Raw genomic sequence first — 18,510 nt, 5'->3', positions numbered from 1 at the left:
AACCGCGGCCCTCACACCCCCGGAAGCAGCGGCGGCGCGCACGGGCGGCCGGAAGCGGCGGTGGCGGCAGCAGCATGGCGCGGCGCGGCTCCTTCTCCGACTCAGACTCCGGCTCGGAGGATTCCTCCCTCTCAGACTCGGAGGTGAGCCCGTGGCTGCGGTGGCGGGGCCGGGGTGCGGGCCCGGCGGTGAGGTCTCCCGCGGCAGCAGCCGCGGGGTAGTGCCACCCCGGGGCTCCGGCGCGGCCTCACCGTGCGGCCTCACCGTGCGGCCTCACCGTGCGGCCTCACCGTGCGGCCTCACCGTGCGGCCTCACCGTGCGGCCTCACCGTGCGGCCTCACCGTGCGCTCCCCGCAGCTCCAAGCGGCCTTCTCGAGGGGCGAGCTTCAGCCGGGGCTCAACGTGGTGCTGGAGGAGCGGCCGAAGCCACGGAACGACGCGGTGAGCGGGGCGGGACCCCCCCCCCCAGCGCCCGGTGCGGGGCAGAGGAGCCCCCGCGGGGGTCGGGAGTGGGGAGGGGGGATGGGGCTCCTGCGCTGCCGGGGTGACTCGGGGTGTCGCCCAACGACCTTGGAGGAGCAGCCCGTGGGCAGAGCCGGACACCCAGCCGGGCCAGGCGGTTCTGTGCGGTGGTGTGCGGAGCTGTGCTTCCTTCCCAGGGCGGCCTGAGGCAGTGCCTGTCCGAATTCAGGCAGCAGCTGGATTGGGTGGAAAGGTTGGATGTGACTCTGGGCCAGGTCGTGGATCCCATCTCACAGAGTGCTGAAAACAAAGATGCTGTTGATCCTGAGAATGATTTCCAGAGAGAGATGAGCTTGTAAGTCTCAAAAAAGGAGATTTCATGCAGGGTCTTGGCGTACTGCTGCGTGCCTGGAGCCATGTTTCACAGGTGTGCTGCAAACGGCCATGCTGGCTGTCACCAGTGCCAGGTCACTCTTGAGCCACGTATATTACATTTGATGGCCCTGAACGTTTTCCAGAATAACTAGAAATTAATGCTAGTTTATTTAACTTGTCTTGTGACTAGAAATAATTTCCCTCCTTGCAGCAGACTTCCATCCTTTGCTGAAAAGCTTGTTTAAAAAGTTCCTTGATGGCTGAACTCTAGCTTTAACACAGGATATGGATTTTTTTCTTTGTGGATTTGTTTTGGTATCATTACAGTTCTCTTATTTTACCTTGCATTTTATAATCCAACATATAAAACTGTAACTGAAAACTAGATAATTGTATGCATGCAAGATGGAGGCATTAATATTGTACTGGTACCTAAATTGCTTTTAGTAGTGCTGAATGCTTTAGAGCACAGCATATTGATATAATTCTAGATCAATGCTAGTTAGGTCTCAGTATCAGCTTACTTGTGTGAGCAGAGTTTCTGTCAGCACTGTGAGATGCCCGGCAGCCAGTGACAGAGCTGGTGCTGTGCTGTCTCCCCAGTTACCGGCAGGCTCAGGCAGCGGTCCTGGAAGCCCTACCTAAGTTGTGTAAGCTGCAAATTCCTACTAGAAGGCCAGATGATTACTTTGCAGAGATGGCCAAATCAGACCAACAGATGCAGAAGGTACGTGCTTTTTTTCCTGTGTTATGTGTTGTTTTGAACCTGTGTTAAGGGTTAGCTTTAAGGTGTGATATGTGAATACTTGCCTTCCTCTGTTTGACAAATGCCTCTGTGACTGTCTTTGAAATTTTATTTGTGGCAGGAGATTTCTTCCTTTTTAGGTATTTCAGTGCAGTGTGGGGATTTCCATAGTAGGTTGGAACATAAAGTAGAAAAGCACAGTTTATATTATGTCCTGAATGTATTTAATATTAAAAATGGAGACAACTTCTCCATATGTGTGACAATGGTTGTGAAGTTGGCAGTGTTTATATTCTTTGGCCTAAGTCAAGAGTCAACTGTGTCATTAACATGATCCTTTTTCCCTTTAAAGTATCACCCTTTGTTTATACTTAGTGTGTTTTGATTCTCTGTGATTTTAAATGGTGTGTTATTGAATTAATCTATCAAGGATAGTGTAGGAAATAATTTCATGAACTTACTTCTTGATTGTGGTTGTTATTCAAAACAAAACCCGAATTTTAGTTTTGGAAGATAATACTACATTGTATAAGTTAAACAAACATGAACTGGAGTTTAATTTGGAGGTTCATGTATGACTTCGTCACTGTTTTAATGGCTAATTGTCTTAGAGAAGATGGAGATTAATAATTGTCTTGTTCTGAGGCTTAAGTCAGTCCTGCATGTTACCATTACCTTCTTTTGCTGGCTTCTGTTTGAAGAACATAGTTTTTATCACTTAATGGAGTCACAGACTGAATCCAGCAGATATGTGTTGAAATCTTTGTAGTCCCTTGTAATGCAGCATCCTTACAGAAATGTTCATGAACAAGGAAGGAATGAAAACTATGTTTTTTATGGCATTGAAGGATTGTTGACTCTTCTTCAGTGCTTTACTTTTAATACAGGAAAGAAACTATCAAGTCTTCTACAGTAGACTGACGAGATGTGACAAGATACTCTTGTTTAGCAGTTCCATTAGAGCCCCTTATAAGGCTTTGTCTTATCTCTGTGAGTTTTGTCTTTTTAACCAGATTTTGGCTATGGATCAGTTCAGAAGTTTCTGTAATAACTGTTCCAGCCTCAAGTTGAAACAACTTTATGTCTTATAAAGCATTATGTGATTGAGAGATGTTTTTGTTTTTACACTCATTGATTATTGATTTCAGGAATTCACAGCAATCGTAAAATTCTCATATTTTCTTTTGTGTTACTGATAAATTTTGTCTTTTCTATCCCCTAATAAGATTCGACAGAAGCTTAAGAGTAAACAGGAAGCAATGGAGAGGTCTGAGAAAGCAAAACAGCTCCGTGCAATGAGAAAATATGGCAAGAAGGTGAGGGGGAGCTACAAAAGGGACCTGTCTGACAATCTAGAGACTGAGTGAGGAGTTTAGAAAGTGAGACCACAGGAGTCTGGCTAAAATGTATGGAATCTGTCTAGCTGCTTTGAAGAAAAACAGAAAAAGATGGGATACCTTAAAAAAAAAAAAAAAAAAAAAAAAAAAAGACAGGACACTACAGGGAACAACACTAACATTATGCTTCTGATCTCAGGTGCAAATTGAGATTCTGCAGAGGAGACAAAAGGAGAAAAAAAATATGTTGAATGCAGTCAAGAAATACCAGAAAGGTAAAGTTAACTTGTCTAAGAGAGAATATTTGTAATGGGAATAGTGACGTGTGAGCAGTGTAAGGCAGTGTGATGTGTGATGTCAATCTGTAGTGCTGGACAGTGAGCTTGAAAGGCTGCTGTGGTGCAGAATCATATGCTAGTGGCAGTGAAAATCCTCCCAAGTAGCTGTTCTTCAGTGAGGGTGACTTGTTATTACTTGCTTAGACTGAAAATTTGTATTTTCTGTGGTGGTAGCTGAGCAACTATTATGTCTTCACTCATGCAGGTCTCTCTGACAAGCTGGATTTTCTAGATGAAGAGCAGACGTCTTCTCAGGGGAATAAAAAAGGCAATGCAAGTCAACAGATAAAGAAGGGGTGAGGCCAGAAAAGAGTGGTATTTAAATGCAGAATCTCTAATTTTTTCAGTCTTTTGTGGATCATTTTGTGGAACAAGAAAGCTGTTCTGATTAATGTTCATTAAAATAAGTCTGAGGTGGCTTTCTGTCCCTAGAGAGGAGGAAGACCGTGGTCAGAATGGAATGGAGACTGAAATGTGCTAATTTCTGTCTCTTCATTAAGAGGGGAAAGGTTTATGATGGCTGATGGGAGTCTATCAGCAGATACATGTGCCGCCTTTAGAGCTTCCTGAGGAAAGGAGTATAGGCAATGATGCTGTTTGATTGTTTTTCAGGCCAAATGCCAAAAGGCGATACAAGAATCAGAAGTTTGGTTTTGGTGGGAAGAAGAAGGGCTCAAAATGGAACACAAAGGAGAGTTTTAACGATGTATCCAGCTTCCGGTCAAAAGTGGCTCACAACAAAGGCCCGGGAAAAGGAGGGAAAAAAGCTCTCAACGTAAGTTAAATGTCACATTCAAATGACCCTGGTTGGCTAGGAAGCCAGCCCTGGTCTGCGAGGGAGAAATGAGTATATGGTGCGTGCCTCCAGCACCTGGAAGTGACAGTGTCTGTCTCTGGGAACCGAACATAATTCAGTTGCAGAGTTAAGGACAGCAGTTTGGTGTCTGAACAGGGAAACGAGGTGGGGGAGTTAACAAGTACTGTTTGTTGCTATCTGTGTCCCAAAACCTCCCTCTCCAGAGGTACTGACAAATATCCTCTCCTTGGTATCCCCCCAAGCTATAAAGCTAGAACAAAGATTGAGGACATGAAAATAAAGATCTGAATCTGTCGTTTTTTTTGCAGAAGAGACCTGGAAAGAGAGCAAGGCAGAAAATGAAGAGCCGAGCGCGATAAGAGTTCTGTGCTCCCTAGTGGGCTTCCTGTGTTTCTGCGTGTTGCAAGATGTGTTTCTGCGTGTTGCAAGATGTGTTTCTGCGTGTTGCAAGATGTTTCTGCTGTCATCAAGCAGCGAACCATGGAACAAGCTGGATGTTTCCAAGTGGCTAGAAAAAAAAAGTCAGTGGAGACTAGTGCCTTATCACTAATTTCTTCTTGCTGTCAGTTTTGTGAAGGATTGTTTCCTTCTTAAACATTTGGTGTGTGAATGCATTAAATGGTTTGCACAGAACAATGTCTCATTCACATTTAGCTGTGTTATGAATGGTGGCTGAAGCCTGCCCTTTGTTTCCTTCATTCTGACAGTTTTTTCCACAGCTACTGTTGACGTGTACTTGGTGAACTTGAGTTCTGGGTCGTGTTGTCAATGTCAAAATAAGAACTCTGAAGCCTTTCAAGATGTTAAAGTATTTTTTAAAGTATTTTTGCTATATAAGTGGGCTTATATAGCAGTGAGACAAATGCAGCAATCTTATAAATAGGTTTACTTCTGTAACTATGGTCAGGCTGCAAACCTGGACAGACTGAGGTCCTCTATTGCCTTTTCTCGCTATCTTCTCTTGACAGAAATCTACCGGACTGGCCTAACGCCCTTAGATGTCATTAACTGTACTGCCAATCTGTTCCTCCCCGTGCCCCATGGCAGCCATTTATTTAGTGATCTCTGTTCTCCGGCATGGGAAGTACAGTCTGCGATCAGTACGGTCCATAGGAATCTGGGAAAGAAAAATGATTAATAGTCATGAGCTTTTAGTAGAATTAGTAGTAGTAGCCCCTCCTGAGAAGTGACACATGGTGTTCTTGCTGCCGAGAAATGCCCAAGTGAAAAACGAGCAGGGTACCACTCATTTGAGAATATACTGCTTGCTGCTGTGTTATGATAGAACCTGGTAGAAATGGAAAACTTGACATATGAAACAGCATCATGAGTCCTGACTCTATAAATTTAACTCACTTCCCTACACATGAATTGAGTTGCCTCTTCCCAGTCTAATCCTACCACCCGTATCTAACAGTGTGAAGCCCTGCTGGGATGTCTGTCTCTAGCCTTGTCACGAGTAACTAGTTTACCTGAAGCGTAATATGAAAAGTTGTAGAAGACAGTCTTATTTTCTTATTTATCTTAGTTTTATTCGTAAAAGACCAAAATTGATTAGGCCCTCATTTGCCTTTCTCGAAACACTAATCTAAAGTCAGTCATTATCACAGCTATTTGTCATATACAGTTGATATTTCTGCTTGTTAATAAGATTTCTTTTTCTCCTCACACTTCCCCACATGACTACTCACTGGTATATTCTGCCTTGGGTATACTTTGCTGATCATTAATTTTATGGTTCTTATGATTTGTTTGAAAGATACTGTACAGCAGCACGTTTCTTTCACAGTATTTATGCATGTCACTTCACATTGCTCGCTACATCATTTCTCATGGCTGAATGCTTTAATAAACAGCCATGACTACATATGTGGTATTTGGCAATATGCTTGGGGCTGACTGTCACTGTAGATACTTTGCATACAAGTTTCTCAGGGGAAGTTTACTGTTTCTGTGTTCACAAGCCTATGTCAGTGTGAAGAGTCCTCTTAGGTGTAAATTTTAAAAACTTGTTATCCATGAACAGCTGTGCTCATTCCTAGTCATTCCTGTTTTCCATGTTTGTCACAAAATTAATTTCTTGCATGAATATCTCTCAGTGTGATGGGTGAACCTCTCTGAATCCTACAATGAGCTGAGTCCTTAAGCACCCTACTCACCAAAGGTGTTGTATTCCAGCCAATTTCTTGGCTTTCAGTTTGTGGCTCTGAATATTTCTTTGTTGGCTCCAGTGCTGCATGGTGAACAAGATTCAGAAACTTGGCTGTTGGTTTAAGAGACACAAACACAAATGAGAGAAAACATGTTTAAAAATCAGTCACCTGTGGATGTGTGTTAGAATGGGACATCCTAACGCTGTCCAAGCAATAGCAAGAAAGCCAACCTCTGTATTTCTACAAATGACCTGGTAAGAGGATGCAGGGTGACATTTCTACTCAGATTTATTGTGATGAAGTTTCAAGATTTGCCTGCCTATACTGTCCTGTTAATTCTGTCATCCCTGTTTACTCTATTGCAGCATCTTAGTTTTCTTATACTGCATCTGCTATCAACCAGTGCTCCATGTGAGCTCTCATCTTTCTCAGTTGCCTGAGACCTGCTGCCTTTCCCTGTTTTGGTTTTCTTTCACCCCTAATCCTTGTCTAGAACAGGCCAACCTTAACTGACTATTAAGGTTTTTAGATGAAAATGATGTGTTAGAAATAAGGGAGCAGTTGCTATATGGGTTGCTGTTAGTGCTCTAAAGCAAGACTCAGCAGCTATTTTAGCAGTTTACCTTATGTGGTGGTTAGGTAGAATCTGCAATGACTGGCAACACGTATGTATAAAACATGTTTCTAGATTTTTTTTTTTTTTGTTTCCCCTGAAAGAGGTTTAGATTCTCAAGCAGGATTTTATAGTATGATAACTAAAACCCCAAAACCATAATTGCATGAATGCAAGCTTGTATTGATAATGAAAAGTAACGGGAAAGGGCCTTCAAGTGGGAAAAAACCCTGTCTTATGTTTAAGAAAAATCATGAATGAGTTTAACTTTCTTATATTGTCACAGGAGTGTTTATGTGTGTGTCATCTTTTAGACTAATTGGAATTTTATAATCTTACTAGTCATTTTCTTATGTAATTATCACAAGTTGTTGAGACTTCTTACCATCTGCTGGCTCTTCTATATTATCATGCCAAGACATAGGTTTCCTGGTGATCGTGTGAACTGGAAGGAAAAGATGTAGGTAAATTAATGTGAATTTAGCATCACAGCCAGGTAGAGGATATATATCATTTCAGGTGTTCTTTCTGATTATTCCCTGGTCCGGGCCCAGCTCTTTCACTGAAGTTGTAAAGGAAGAACAGCCTGTGAACAGAACAAAATGAGGGTTCTGACTAATAGCAACTTCCTAGAAAGGGAAAGGGGGTTAAGCATGCTAACGGCCTGTCTACTGGATGCTGCCTGCGTTCCTCACAGCAAAGTTCCACCCCACCCAAGTGCTGGACTGCAGAGTGCCAAATTTCAGGAAATTATTTTCCTTTGGTTTGTTTTATTGTAAAAGCTAGACCTGAGTGAATCTATTCATATCACCTGTCCATCTCAGCAGGTTATGATACTCTGTGACTGAATTGGCTGGTAGAAATCAGCCCAGGGGCTGAAGAAACTTAGTGTAGCACTGGGGCTCTCTACCCCATCTTAGCTCTGTTGTTCGCTTAGGATCCATGGATTCCAGATCCGAGATAGTTGCCTCACTTCTACATGTTTACTAAGGCACCATCTAATCTGAGCAGATTGCTCACGTCTCCATTCTGTCTTTGAGGGTGCAGACTGGTTCCTTAGTCAAAGCAAAAGCCCACTGGTCGCTCCTTCCAGATTGACCCCTCTCGCTAGCCACTGCTGGCATTCTTGGGTGCGGCTGCTGGTCACGCAACTGAGTGTGCGGGACCTGCCGCTGCCCCACGCAGCCGGGCCCCAGGAGCCGTCCCTCAGCCCTGCGGCTCGCTGCAAGGCCTGCCTCGCCCCTTTGTGGCCGTGGGGCCGCCGGCGCGCCGCCTCACCGGGGTGGAGCGGGTTCACGCTGTACTGCGTGTGCAGCCTCTGGCACTGCAGCTCCTTCCGCACCCGCTCGCACAGGAGCTGGTTCTGCCGCACCGGGTCCAGCGGCTCCTTCTCCCCGCGGCGGGCGGCCATGGCCCCGCCGGGCTACGCGGCGTCCCGTAGCCTGGCAACGCATCACGTGGTCCCCCGCGAGGCTGCTGGTTGGCCCGGCTGGTGCTCCGCCCCGCCTCCCTGGCAGCTTTCCTTCCCGCTTCCTATTGGCCGCTGCCTTAAAGCCCCTGTCGCTGATTGGCGGCGGCTGCGTGCGGCGGGTTTGAACGGCCGGTGCGGCGGCGGGGGCAGGATGGCGGCCGCGGAGCTGCGCTGCACGGTGGCCGTGGAGCAGCCGCTGCCGGGGGGGCAGACCCCGCGGCGCCGGGTGATGCGGGGAGCGCTGGTGCTGCTGGGCCGCAACGAGCTGCGGCAGCCGGTGCTGCGGGTGGTCGGCGGGGGGGCGACGGCGGCGACGCTGAGCTTCGCGCTGGCCGGGGATGCCGTGCGGCTTTTCACGCGGTTCGCGGGCGAAGGGCGGGCGGCGGTGCGGGTGGGGCCGGGCGGCGCCCAAATCTTGCTCTCCGACTGCCCCCCGGACGCGCTGCGCCGCTTCCTCCGCCTCCTGCGGCTCAAGGTGGTCGCCGGGCCGCGGGAAGCGCCGCGCAGCTCCCGCCTGCTGGACCGGCCGCCGCCGGCCTTCGCCGCCATCAGCCCGCTGCAGCAGCGGGACCTGCTGGCGCGGAGGGAGCGCCCGGCGGAGGTGAGTCCCGGGGTGAGGGGGGTGGCCCAGGGTCCCGGTCCGGCCCCCGTTCATGGCGCGCCGCCCCCCGCCCCGCAGGTGCCCGGCACGGAGCGGCGGCCCACGGCGAGGCTCTCGGCGGAGCAGGAGGCGGTGCTGGGCGCCGTACGGAGCGGGAAGAGCGTCTTCTTCACCGGCTGCGCAGGTGAGGGGGGGCTGCGGTGGCTGCCACCGAGTAAAGCCCTCGGGCCTTGCGGCTGAGCCGCTGCTTCTCCCTCCGCCAAGGGACCGGGAAGTCGTTCCTGCTGAAGAAGATCGTGGGCTCCCTCCCTCCGAAGAGCACCTACGCTACCGCCAGCACGGGAGTGGCGGCGTGCCACATCGGTGGTACCACTCTCCACAGCTTTGCAGGTAATAGTCTGCCTGACAGCGAGGGGCTGGGACCTCTCACTCCCTTCCCAAAGAGGCAGGAGCTTCTCGTAGCTTTCAGTTATTAGCTTCGAAGGTTTGCTGCTTTCTCCCCTGCCAGGGATCGGCTCTGGGAAGGCACCGCTGGAACAGTGTATTCAGCTGGCGGAGAGGCCTGGGGTGCGCCAGCACTGGCTGGCCTGCCAGCACTTAATTATCGACGAGATCTCCATGGTGGATGGCAAGTTCTTTGACAGGCTGGAGGCAGTGGCGAGGTGAGTGATCGTCAGGTCAAACAGCTAAGAGAAATTAATACCCCTACATTTCCAGGCTGTTTCCTTCCTCTGGTTATGTGCCTGGATACAAGGCAACTACTGGCATGGGACTGGAAGGAAGCATGAAATCATATCTAGCATCTGGGCAGATCTTTATCTTGAGATAGGTTTTGATTACGTCCCCTGCTCCTTAGCTGTGGCTGTTCTGGTTGCTGTTTCTATTTCTGGAGCCAAGTGTTGTCTATAGAACTGAGTCCAGAATCCAGCTGTTTATTTATGCTGTGACCAGCAGTTCTCTCTTGCAGAGAGAAGCAGCTGTGGTACAACAGCTACCAAAGAACCAAGACTGGTAATGACATCTGGGGTGGGTAAGCAAAGCAGATTTTATGTCTTGTGATAGCATTGATTAATTATTTGAGCTCTTCTGACATAGCTGAGGATAATAATCTTTTACTGCAGGTGGTATATGCTTGAATATGCTGACAGACTAAGAAGTAACTTCTGAGACCTGACTATATCCAGGTCCTGGAGGGCACTCAGAATTTCCCCTCTCTTCCCTCCCTTTCAGGGCAATCAGAAAGCGGGATGAGCCTTTTGGAGGAATTCAACTAATCATCTGTGGGGACTTCTTGCAGCTACCCCCAGTCTGTAAGGCTAATGAAGAAACCAAGTTCTGCTTCCAGGTGCGAAACTGTCCCTAAACTCATTCTCATACTTGAATTCTGCCTCTTTCTTAACAAAACAATGATTTTCCAGGCAAAAAGCTGGAGGAAATGCATCCACATAAACATGGAACTGACTGAAGTGCGGCGGCAAACTGACAAGACATTTATCTCACTCCTGAGTGCAGTCCGTTTAGGCAGGTGAGGAGAAATGAGGGTCTATTTGTAACTTCTGCTCCCTACTGATGGACCAGAGGAAAGAGGGGTTTGTTACTTCTCCAGGCTCTGTCAGGAAGGCGTGGCTGGGGACAATAGCTATAAATGCTTTAGTTAATGTAAGCATGTTTCATATATGCTACTCTGGGGACCCTCTTTGCAACTTCTACAAAATAATTCAATGGGTCCCAAGCTGGTAATGGCCAGGGCAGGGCTGGGGCACACACTTGCACTACTCTCCAACTTTGTGTAGTTAGCTTTCTCTGTCCTTCTCTCTAGAGGCCTGGGGCTTGCACAGCCTGATCCAGCTGTGCGGAGGTTACTGCTGCTCAAAACCTGTTTCTGATCACTTTAAATAATAATCCCCTTTTCCTGGTTACCAGGTGCACAGAGGAGGTTACCAGACAGCTGATGCAGACTGCTGCTAACAGGTCTGAGCGTGATGGGATCCTGGCCACAAGACTCTGCACCCATAAAGATGATGTAGAACTAACTAATGAGAGATGTTTGCAACAGCTGTCAGGTGAACTACTGGGAGGAAACTGCTGGCTTCGGGCTGAGCTCTGAGTGGATGCAGTGGGGATACTCTGGTGTCATGAGGAACTGGAGTTCTGTCACGCACAGCAGCACTAGTCCAGGCTGTGTGTGTTGGAGTTGATCTGCCTAGGGAAAAACTTCACAGCTTTTTGCTTAAAAATCCACACTATTACTTCTTGGTGTGTAATAGACAGCAAGCTCCTTGCTTGCTGTGAGGTAGGGAGAGTCATTTATTGCTTTCATGCCTCTGCTTTTTTTTTCTCTAGCATCTCAGAAAGGCAGTGCTTTATCCAGCCGTGACCTGAATTAAGGGCTGTTTAATTTCTGCCTCCCTGTCTGGCACTAGGATTCTTTCTTAGTCCTCTTCAGAGATCTAGTGTTGGCAGCAAGTGAAATTGGTCATATGTTCAAAATGGTGAATGCTCCGTTCTTCTAGTGCTCTGGGAGTTATGCTGGCAAGAGAGGCAATGGTGAGCTTTCTGCTGTTAGATGTGGCAAGGTTTGTGTGAAGATGTCCTACCAGCAGAGCAGAATGGATATTAAAATAGGAATTGCTCTTAAAAATAAATGCAGAGCCTCCTGAAATGCTGTGTAGAATACATTCAATAGTTGCAATTTGTTATGTCTTTCTTTCCTTAACAGGAGAAGTGCACACTTTTGAGGCTTTGGACAGTGACCCAATGCTAGTGAAGTTAATTGATGCTCAGTGTCCTGTGGGTGGTAGAGTTGAGCTAAAGCTTGGAGCTCAGGTAAGTGTATGAACATACATTTATGAAAGACCAGTGGATCAAGTGGCATAAGAAAAATAAAGGAATAGCAGATAGATGTAGTGTAGGTTAATATATAGAATGCAGATTCTGTATAGAACAGCCATGTCAGGCCAACAGAAGACTATCCCAATCTTGGTATCCTTTCTGCTTGGAATCTTATCCAGAGAGAGAATTAGTTTGATTTGAATGCAGGCCCATGTCTTGTGGGCAGTGGTGACTGCTATGACTTTTTGGCTGTTTGGTGTTTGGGGAAGGAGACTCTATTCCCTGGATCTGAGCTCACAGCTGTGGACAGAAGCAGCTCAAGTGTTCAGTACTGCAAAATGATGTAGTTGGGAATCCTAGGGAGGAAAGGCTGTGAAATAATTTCAATCAAATTGGAGAAGGTGCTCTATCCTGCAGCAGGATGATGTGGTGTTTGCTTATCCTTCCTGGCTAGAAGCTTAGCTGCAGGTGGCTGAACAGGCTGTAAAACCAGTGCATTTAGGAATTTTTCTTCTCTGTAGGTGATGCTAGCTAAGAATCTGGATGTGTCTCAAGGGCTGGTGAATGGGGCACGAGGAGTCGTTGTAGGATTTGAAAGTGAACAAAAGGGTAAGTAAGATTTTTTGATCTCTTGTTTTGTTTTTTCCTCCCCTTTCTTCAACAACAAAAAATCATTGATGACTGACTTGTTCATTTTATTTACTGCTTGGTAAGAATAATTTGATGGAAAGCAGGAAGGTCTTCTCTGCAGTGAGAGGATTGTGGCTCTCATGAGCTGTGATGTCATGTGCTGCATCAGCTGTAGCTATCTAGCTATCTGTAAGGCCTCTTATGTTTGCTTCTCTTTATTCTCTAGAAGTGTATGCTTGGTTGTTATTCCTGTATGTTCTGTTGAAGGAGGTCTTGGTGGTTGGTTGGTTTGTTTGTTTGCTTTTCTCAGAGAATAATGTTCTACCTGCAACATGTATTTTTCTTTGCATCTCAACTGACAAATTACCTGACTTCAATTCTCCTGCTTAAGTAGGTCCCAAACACCATTTTGGGGCATCCTATTTACTGTGTGTGGATTTAGGTTTTTGTTGTATATTTGTTTGTTTGTTTTTTTGTGTTGGTGTTTTGTGTGGTTGGTGTTTTTTTTTTGTTTTTTTTTTTTTTTTTTTTTGTTGTGTGGGATTTTCTTTCTTTAATGCAGCCCTAAAAGTTATGAAAGACTATTATGGGGAAGGCAGGGGGAAAAAAAAAGTGTTAGACTTATGTCTTTCTGGCTGTTGAGTGTCAGGAATACATCCTTGTTTCTCTCCTGCTCCCATTCCTACAGGGCTGCCTAAGGTGAGGTTTCTCTGCGGGGTCACACAGGCCATCAAAATGGAGAAATGGGTGTTCAAAGGACTGTCAGGAGTTCATCTGAGTCGTCAACAGTTGCCTTTAAAATTGGCATGGGCCATTTCCATTCACAAGAGTCAAGTGGGTGTTCTTATACAGCTGTCTGTAGACTTTTACACCATCATAAGCCTTATTTCCTGGGTGAGCTTGCATTGTTGCTTAAAACAGGAGGGAAAACTGAAAGGCTCTTGTGGGGGACCTCTAGAATATGTGTGTGTAGCTGCAGAGAAGGCAGCATCTCTTCTGCTTATGATGCTTGTCTATAGGATCAAGGATGGGCTAGCAATACTGCTGGAGTTTCCGTAAGGGTGCTACCATCTGCATAGTTGTTGTTAGACTCTAAGCAGAATTATTTACCTCTGTGGGCTGATCAGGGTAGTGCTTCCCTGATAGTTGGCATTAGTGACCTCGAGGCTTGCAGTGTACCTGAGGAAGCTGTAGGAGTCACAGCTGTGCTCTTTGGGCTGAAATCCCCCTTTGGTGATGTGTGGTGAGTTTTTTCAACGTAACTAATACAGTTCTTACCTTTCCAGAAGACCTCATACACTTTGATAAAAACGTGTCTTGGTGTTAGACCCGTGAGTTTGTTCCCATGCCACTGCTTAAACTGAGCTACGTTGTAAATTCTGCTGCCTCCTGGGATGTCTCTTGGTGCAGACAGGGCTTGCCAGGCCTAACTGTCTCAGTTGGTCTGCCTGAGGACTGCTTAGAGGCTGGTGGCTGTTCCGGTTAATTACTGGGAGTGAAAACAGCAAGACTTCTTTCCCTGCTCTGTTGATTATATGGGATTTGTGGAGCTTCACACAATGAGAGGCTCACTGGAATGACTTTGGACCCTACTGTCTGCTAGCAATTCCATGACAGTGGAAAACTGTCCTTTTCTTTCTACTGATCCCTATGTTTTAATCAGTTACATAGTTAAGCAAGACACTTCTTTTTTTTTTTTTTTTTTTTATCAAGTCCATATGCCAAGGATGATGCCTTTGACAGACTTACAGGGCAGGTTAGTGTTGATACAGCACAGTGTTCTTTGTTCTTTAACAAACTTCTCCATGTCTTTGATAGGGCATGTCTTTAGATTGTGTGGAAATCTCCTTATCTCGCGTCTTTGAAAGTGGGCAGGCATATGTAGCCCTCTCCCGAGCCCGTAGCCTTGCAGGTCTCCGTGTTCTGGATTTTGATCCAAAAGTAGTGAAAGCTGATCCTTCTGTGTTGCAGTTCTATAGACAGCTGAGACGTCATCAACTAATAACCCAGGTAAAGAAAAATCCATTTCTATCAAAGCCTGACTTGTGCAACCAGGATGAGAGATGCTTGCATTGAGATGATATTCTTTCTTATTAAGCAAGATAAATCAAAATAAAGCTTGTAGTGACAGGAGAGAGAGAACTGCATAGAGGGAATGTGGTGGGGCAGCTCTTGGTAAAATATCTATTGTAGTGCTGGGATTGTATAATACTACCTGCCCATGTGGGTGAAAGGATGGGTTTGGATTCTTTGATCCTTCTTTTCCAGTAAGGACTGAAGGGGAAGTGGGCACATAAGATATCTCTATCTTTGATTTTTTTTTTTTTTTTTTTTTTTTTTTTTTTCTCTCTCCCTAACAGGATTCACTACATACCAATTCAGGTGCTGATGAGAAGGAGAACTGGAAATGCAGCTGAGAATGCTATTCTGGCTTTTGTGACATATCTGCACAAACTGCTGAGTTGCAGCAATATTGAGTATATTTGATAACAGATAAATTCAAAGGAACTTTTTTTTTGGTGTTTGCTCCATTCAGCTGACTTTGGATGTGTAGGAGTATCCCTGTCTTGTGCCTCTGAAGTTTGGAAGGCTTATGTAGTCCCTCTTCTGGGCCCACAGCCTTGAGTACTTCTGTGTCATAAAAGCAACTCTAGCAAATAAAATGACTGAACAAGGATGTGCCTGAGGGACCTTCCTATGGTTCTATTCTGTCTACCTTGTTGCATTTTATTCTCCACATATGTAGACTGAAACTTGTGTGTCTTTCTTCAAGTACAGTTGGAAGGTGTGTGTCCTCTTTGCCTGGATGAATTGGATCTGTTCACAAGAGCTGCTGACACACGGAGAAGCAATGCTAAGTGTCTGGAGTTCATGCCCGATTCTCCTGCAAGCGAGGAGCTGCCAGGAGCTGGGCTATCACTTCAGAGCATGCTGGCATGTTCTTGCCTTCCAGATGCTTACCACCAGGAGGCTTTGCATAACTTCTCCCACAAGCAGAACTATAAGAGTTAAACATTGCTTGTTATGCTGATGCATAGCCTTTTTATTAGTCTTCATATAATAACATGCGATTTTTTTTAATTATTATTTTTTTAACCTTCCAAGATGAGCTGGCACTGTTTCAAAATAGGAGGAAGTCCTACATCCTGTATCCATAGTTATGGAACTACAGGAATTGTGAAGATCCATTACCCCATTAGCAAGAAGGGATGAGAGGAAATGGGTGCTGATGGGAGCCCATCTCATTTAAACACGAGGCTTGCTCAAATGGGACAGAGCTTCTGCTGAAAACAACACATCTGACCAATAAGATGGAAGTTGAATGTGCAATAGAGAATACTGGCCAAGGACATGGGAAGTGAGCTGTAACTTCACCTGTTTCAGCAAAAGCAGAGATGAGCAGTACTAATATACTGTCTTTTTGAAGCTTTAATAAAGGAGAAGCTTTTTAGCACATTGCTTAAAGCTTAAGTGACATATATATTTTAAAATGTTTAACATGCAGGCGTAATGTGAAATACCAACACTCAGCTGGAACTTGTCTTTTGCAGGGGAGTGTCTCTGTAACAAAGTCTCTGTAGTTTGGGCAAGTTAAAGGCCACTTGGCAGCTTCTCCCCTTAAAATGAGGGAAGGATGTTGACTAGCCAGTGGTTAGCATAACAGAAAACAGATTTTAGTAGGATTTCAAAATGCATTTTTTTTAAGTGGTGTTTGTTTTATTTTGTTTGTTGGTTTTATGGGCTTGAGGGGTAGAGTTTTAGAGGAAGCAATATTAGAAGACAGAAGTGCGAGAATTATTTAGAGGTTGCTTACTGTAAGAAGGGATTTTTAATGTATTGGCACACTGGTTCTTCAAAGAAGTCTGAGTAGATAGAAGTTGCTGAAGCTGGGGCTGGAGTCTGGAAGGTGAGACCCTTCCCCTCACTGCGGGCTGTTCCTGGCACTATCTCTGGTCTTTCAGACTCTCCATGTGTGTGTCAGTTATTTTTCTTTTTTTAAGCACCACCTTCTAATCCTTTGAGCTGGACTTAAGCTGTTTGTCCACCATGGGGAGGAACTGAAAAATGACTTTTCTGTGCCCATATGCCTGGGAAAGAGGGTGCTGGCAAGCTAAAGCAGGCATGCTAAAACATCACCGCTGGGGCAGATGATCACTGAGGTGTGATTCCTTGCTCTGTGACTCCCAGAGCCTCCACCAGACCTACTCCGGGCATCCTCACCCAGCCTGCAGGCTCTGTTCCCCAGTGACTGGGTGGCAATACCCAGCTGGAGTGGCTGTGAGCATAGGGGGTGATCAGGTTCAGCCCTTTCCTCCTGTGGTAGCACACATGGAACGCAGGTTTTGCAGGCTGGTCCCAGCCTTTCCTTGGACACCTTGTTCACGGGGCTGTCCATCAGCCCTACTCTGCTGTGCATCCCCATCTCACAGCACTCTTGTCCTTTCTTCATGCTGCCATTCCGCGGTGGATGCCCTGGCTGAGCCTTTGTGCTGTGCAACTCATGCTTCCTGCATCATTCCAGCTGGGCCTCAACATGCATCTTCCACCTTTGTTGTGGGTTGAGTTCTTGCTTTAGCTCACCTTGTTCCATAGACCATTTGCTGTCTATCTTCCCCTTGTGCAGGTGGTCAGAGGCTGTGGGTGCCCTAATTGTCATGGGCAAGGCTGGCTGTGCAGGCAGTGCAGCCAGATGAGTGACCTAAAGGCCAGTATGCTTGGCCAATGGGCTGGGGCCAGTTTGTACTCTCGTGGGTTTTTAGAACTAGGATGCTGCAGTGAGGGCTCTGTGTTGCATTGTCAGTTGAGGTGTGGGACCTGAAATGCTTGAGGATGTTAAAGTGAGTTTTACTGTTGGGGTAGACAGAAAGAATATGCCAGGTACTTCCAGTTAGATGCAGTATGTTGATTTATTGGCAGATTGTACACGAGTAATGAGATAATGTGGGCTCGAATCCTTTAACACTTCTTAAAAAGTTCCTGTACCACTGTAATGACAAGATAATTTAGCATATAAGACGGTTGATTATGTTCAATGCAAATAAACTTCTAATTGCGATCTTGTGAAACACTTCACTTATCTGCAGTTTTCATGGGTTTAGGGACTGAAATCTTTAGTTGTATAGGAGTTTTTTGGTGCCAATTTGAGGTTTGAGATAGAACACTAAACAACTTAAAGCTGGAAAGGGTAATTAATATTTCATGTTTAATATTAAATGTACATGAAATATTGTGGTTGCCTTCTCAGAGGTGGAGCAGTGGGAACAGAATAGCAGTGGCTTTTGAAGGGTTGGCAGCTGTCCTAAGGTCCAAAGGGGTGGGTCTGTGTAAATTTTGGATGTTCTTGCTCCCTTCCAGCTAAAGCACATGTTGGGATGGAGGCTGAGGCTGAAGACTGCTATTTAAATTCTAAAAAGTGCAGTCAGGACAAAACTTGAGTTGTCAGGGTCTGTCATGGCTCCCATGCAGTCCGGATTGTGACAAGGTCTTTTTTTCACAGAACAATGCTTCCATGTATATGAGGTAAAAATATCTTGCAATACAATAAGAATCTCTTCTTCTTCCAAATACTCCTTAATATGTTAATTTACCTTGCAGAGGGATATTAGTCTGTAGCTAGAACCCAGTACAATAACACAGGGTTTTGGTGTGGTGTGTTTTTTTTTTTTTTTTAACTTTTTTATTGCAGTGACTGTACTGGAAAAACAGAGTTGCTCATCCTCTCTTCATGATTAAATAAAATGAAGAAGAATCTGAAGAGTAAGCAGCTTTTTACATGATGCCACCACAAGCTGTCTTCAAAATGTCTGGTGATGCTGTTGCTTTCACCTGCTGAGGCACGATGGTCTTAGCAGGTTGGATTTTTTCAGGGACATTTCACATGGCTTGTGATAGACCCAGTATATGTACTATTATCAACTTATGTAACCTAGAGCTCATGATTTTCCCCTGCCCCAGTATGGATCTTCTCCACAGGCTGCAGTCCTTCAGGAGCAGCTCTGCTCCGCTGTGGTCTCTGCAGGGGCTGCAGGGAGTCTCTGCTTGGGCACCCAGAGCTTCTCCTTCCTCTGACGTGGGTGCTTGCAGGGCTCATTTCTCACTTTTTTTTCCCTCACAGCTGTGCAGTTTTTTCCCCTT

At 45.9% G+C, this 18,510-nt stretch overlaps 3 protein-coding genes across 4 annotated transcripts; 2 read left to right on the top strand and 1 right to left on the bottom strand.

The window, feature by feature from the left end:
• The first annotated feature begins 74 nt into the window (after positions 1 to 74).
• Positions 75 to 5,064, top strand: EBNA1BP2 (EBNA1 binding protein 2). Its single transcript, XM_042805988.1, has 7 exons — positions 75 to 143; positions 661 to 818; positions 1,442 to 1,565; positions 2,810 to 2,899; positions 3,433 to 3,554; positions 3,871 to 4,033; positions 5,044 to 5,064. Exons 1-7 carry the CDS (start codon positions 75 to 77, stop codon positions 5,062 to 5,064), a joined length of 747 nt encoding a protein of 248 aa, XP_042661922.1.
• FAM183A (family with sequence similarity 183 member A) lies at positions 4,443 to 8,273 on the bottom strand. The gene is made up of 4 exons (XM_033000554.2): positions 8,120 to 8,273; positions 7,227 to 7,286; positions 6,235 to 6,338; positions 4,443 to 5,192 (listed from the first exon to the last, which is right to left on the bottom strand). The coding sequence occupies exons 1-4, from the start codon at positions 8,250 to 8,252 to the stop codon at positions 5,127 to 5,129; spliced, it is 363 nt and encodes a 120-aa protein (XP_032856445.2). The 5' UTR covers positions 8,253 to 8,273; the 3' UTR covers positions 4,443 to 5,126.
• A 190-nt stretch (positions 8,274 to 8,463) lies between these two features.
• PIF1 (PIF1 5'-to-3' DNA helicase) lies at positions 8,464 to 17,431 on the top strand. 2 transcript variants are annotated; one of them, XM_042804122.1, is made up of 12 exons: positions 8,464 to 8,913; positions 8,992 to 9,097; positions 9,178 to 9,303; positions 9,422 to 9,575; positions 10,144 to 10,258; positions 10,332 to 10,438; positions 10,837 to 10,976; positions 11,633 to 11,739; positions 12,267 to 12,354; positions 13,064 to 13,209; positions 14,194 to 14,385; positions 14,736 to 17,431. In XM_042804122.1, the coding sequence occupies exons 1-12, from the start codon at positions 8,464 to 8,466 to the stop codon at positions 14,790 to 14,792; spliced, it is 1,788 nt and encodes a 595-aa protein (XP_042660056.1). In that variant the 3' UTR covers positions 14,793 to 17,431. The 2 variants fall into 2 exon arrangements, with proteins under 2 accessions (XP_042660056.1, XP_042660060.1); XM_042804126.1 differs by lacking the exons at positions 13,064 to 13,209; positions 14,736 to 17,431 and having other exon boundaries at positions 14,194 to 14,330.
• The last annotated feature ends 1,079 nt before the right edge of the window (positions 17,432 to 18,510 follow it).

Source organism: Tyto alba, unplaced genomic scaffold (genome assembly GCF_018691265.1).
Source record: "Tyto alba isolate M040663 unplaced genomic scaffold, T.alba_DEE_v4.0 Super-Scaffold_1000006, whole genome shotgun sequence".
NCBI classification, from domain to species: domain Eukaryota; kingdom Metazoa; phylum Chordata; class Aves; order Strigiformes; family Tytonidae; genus Tyto; species Tyto alba.
Note: the sequence above shows the minus strand (reverse complement) of the source record. Positions and strands in the feature narration are given on the sequence as shown.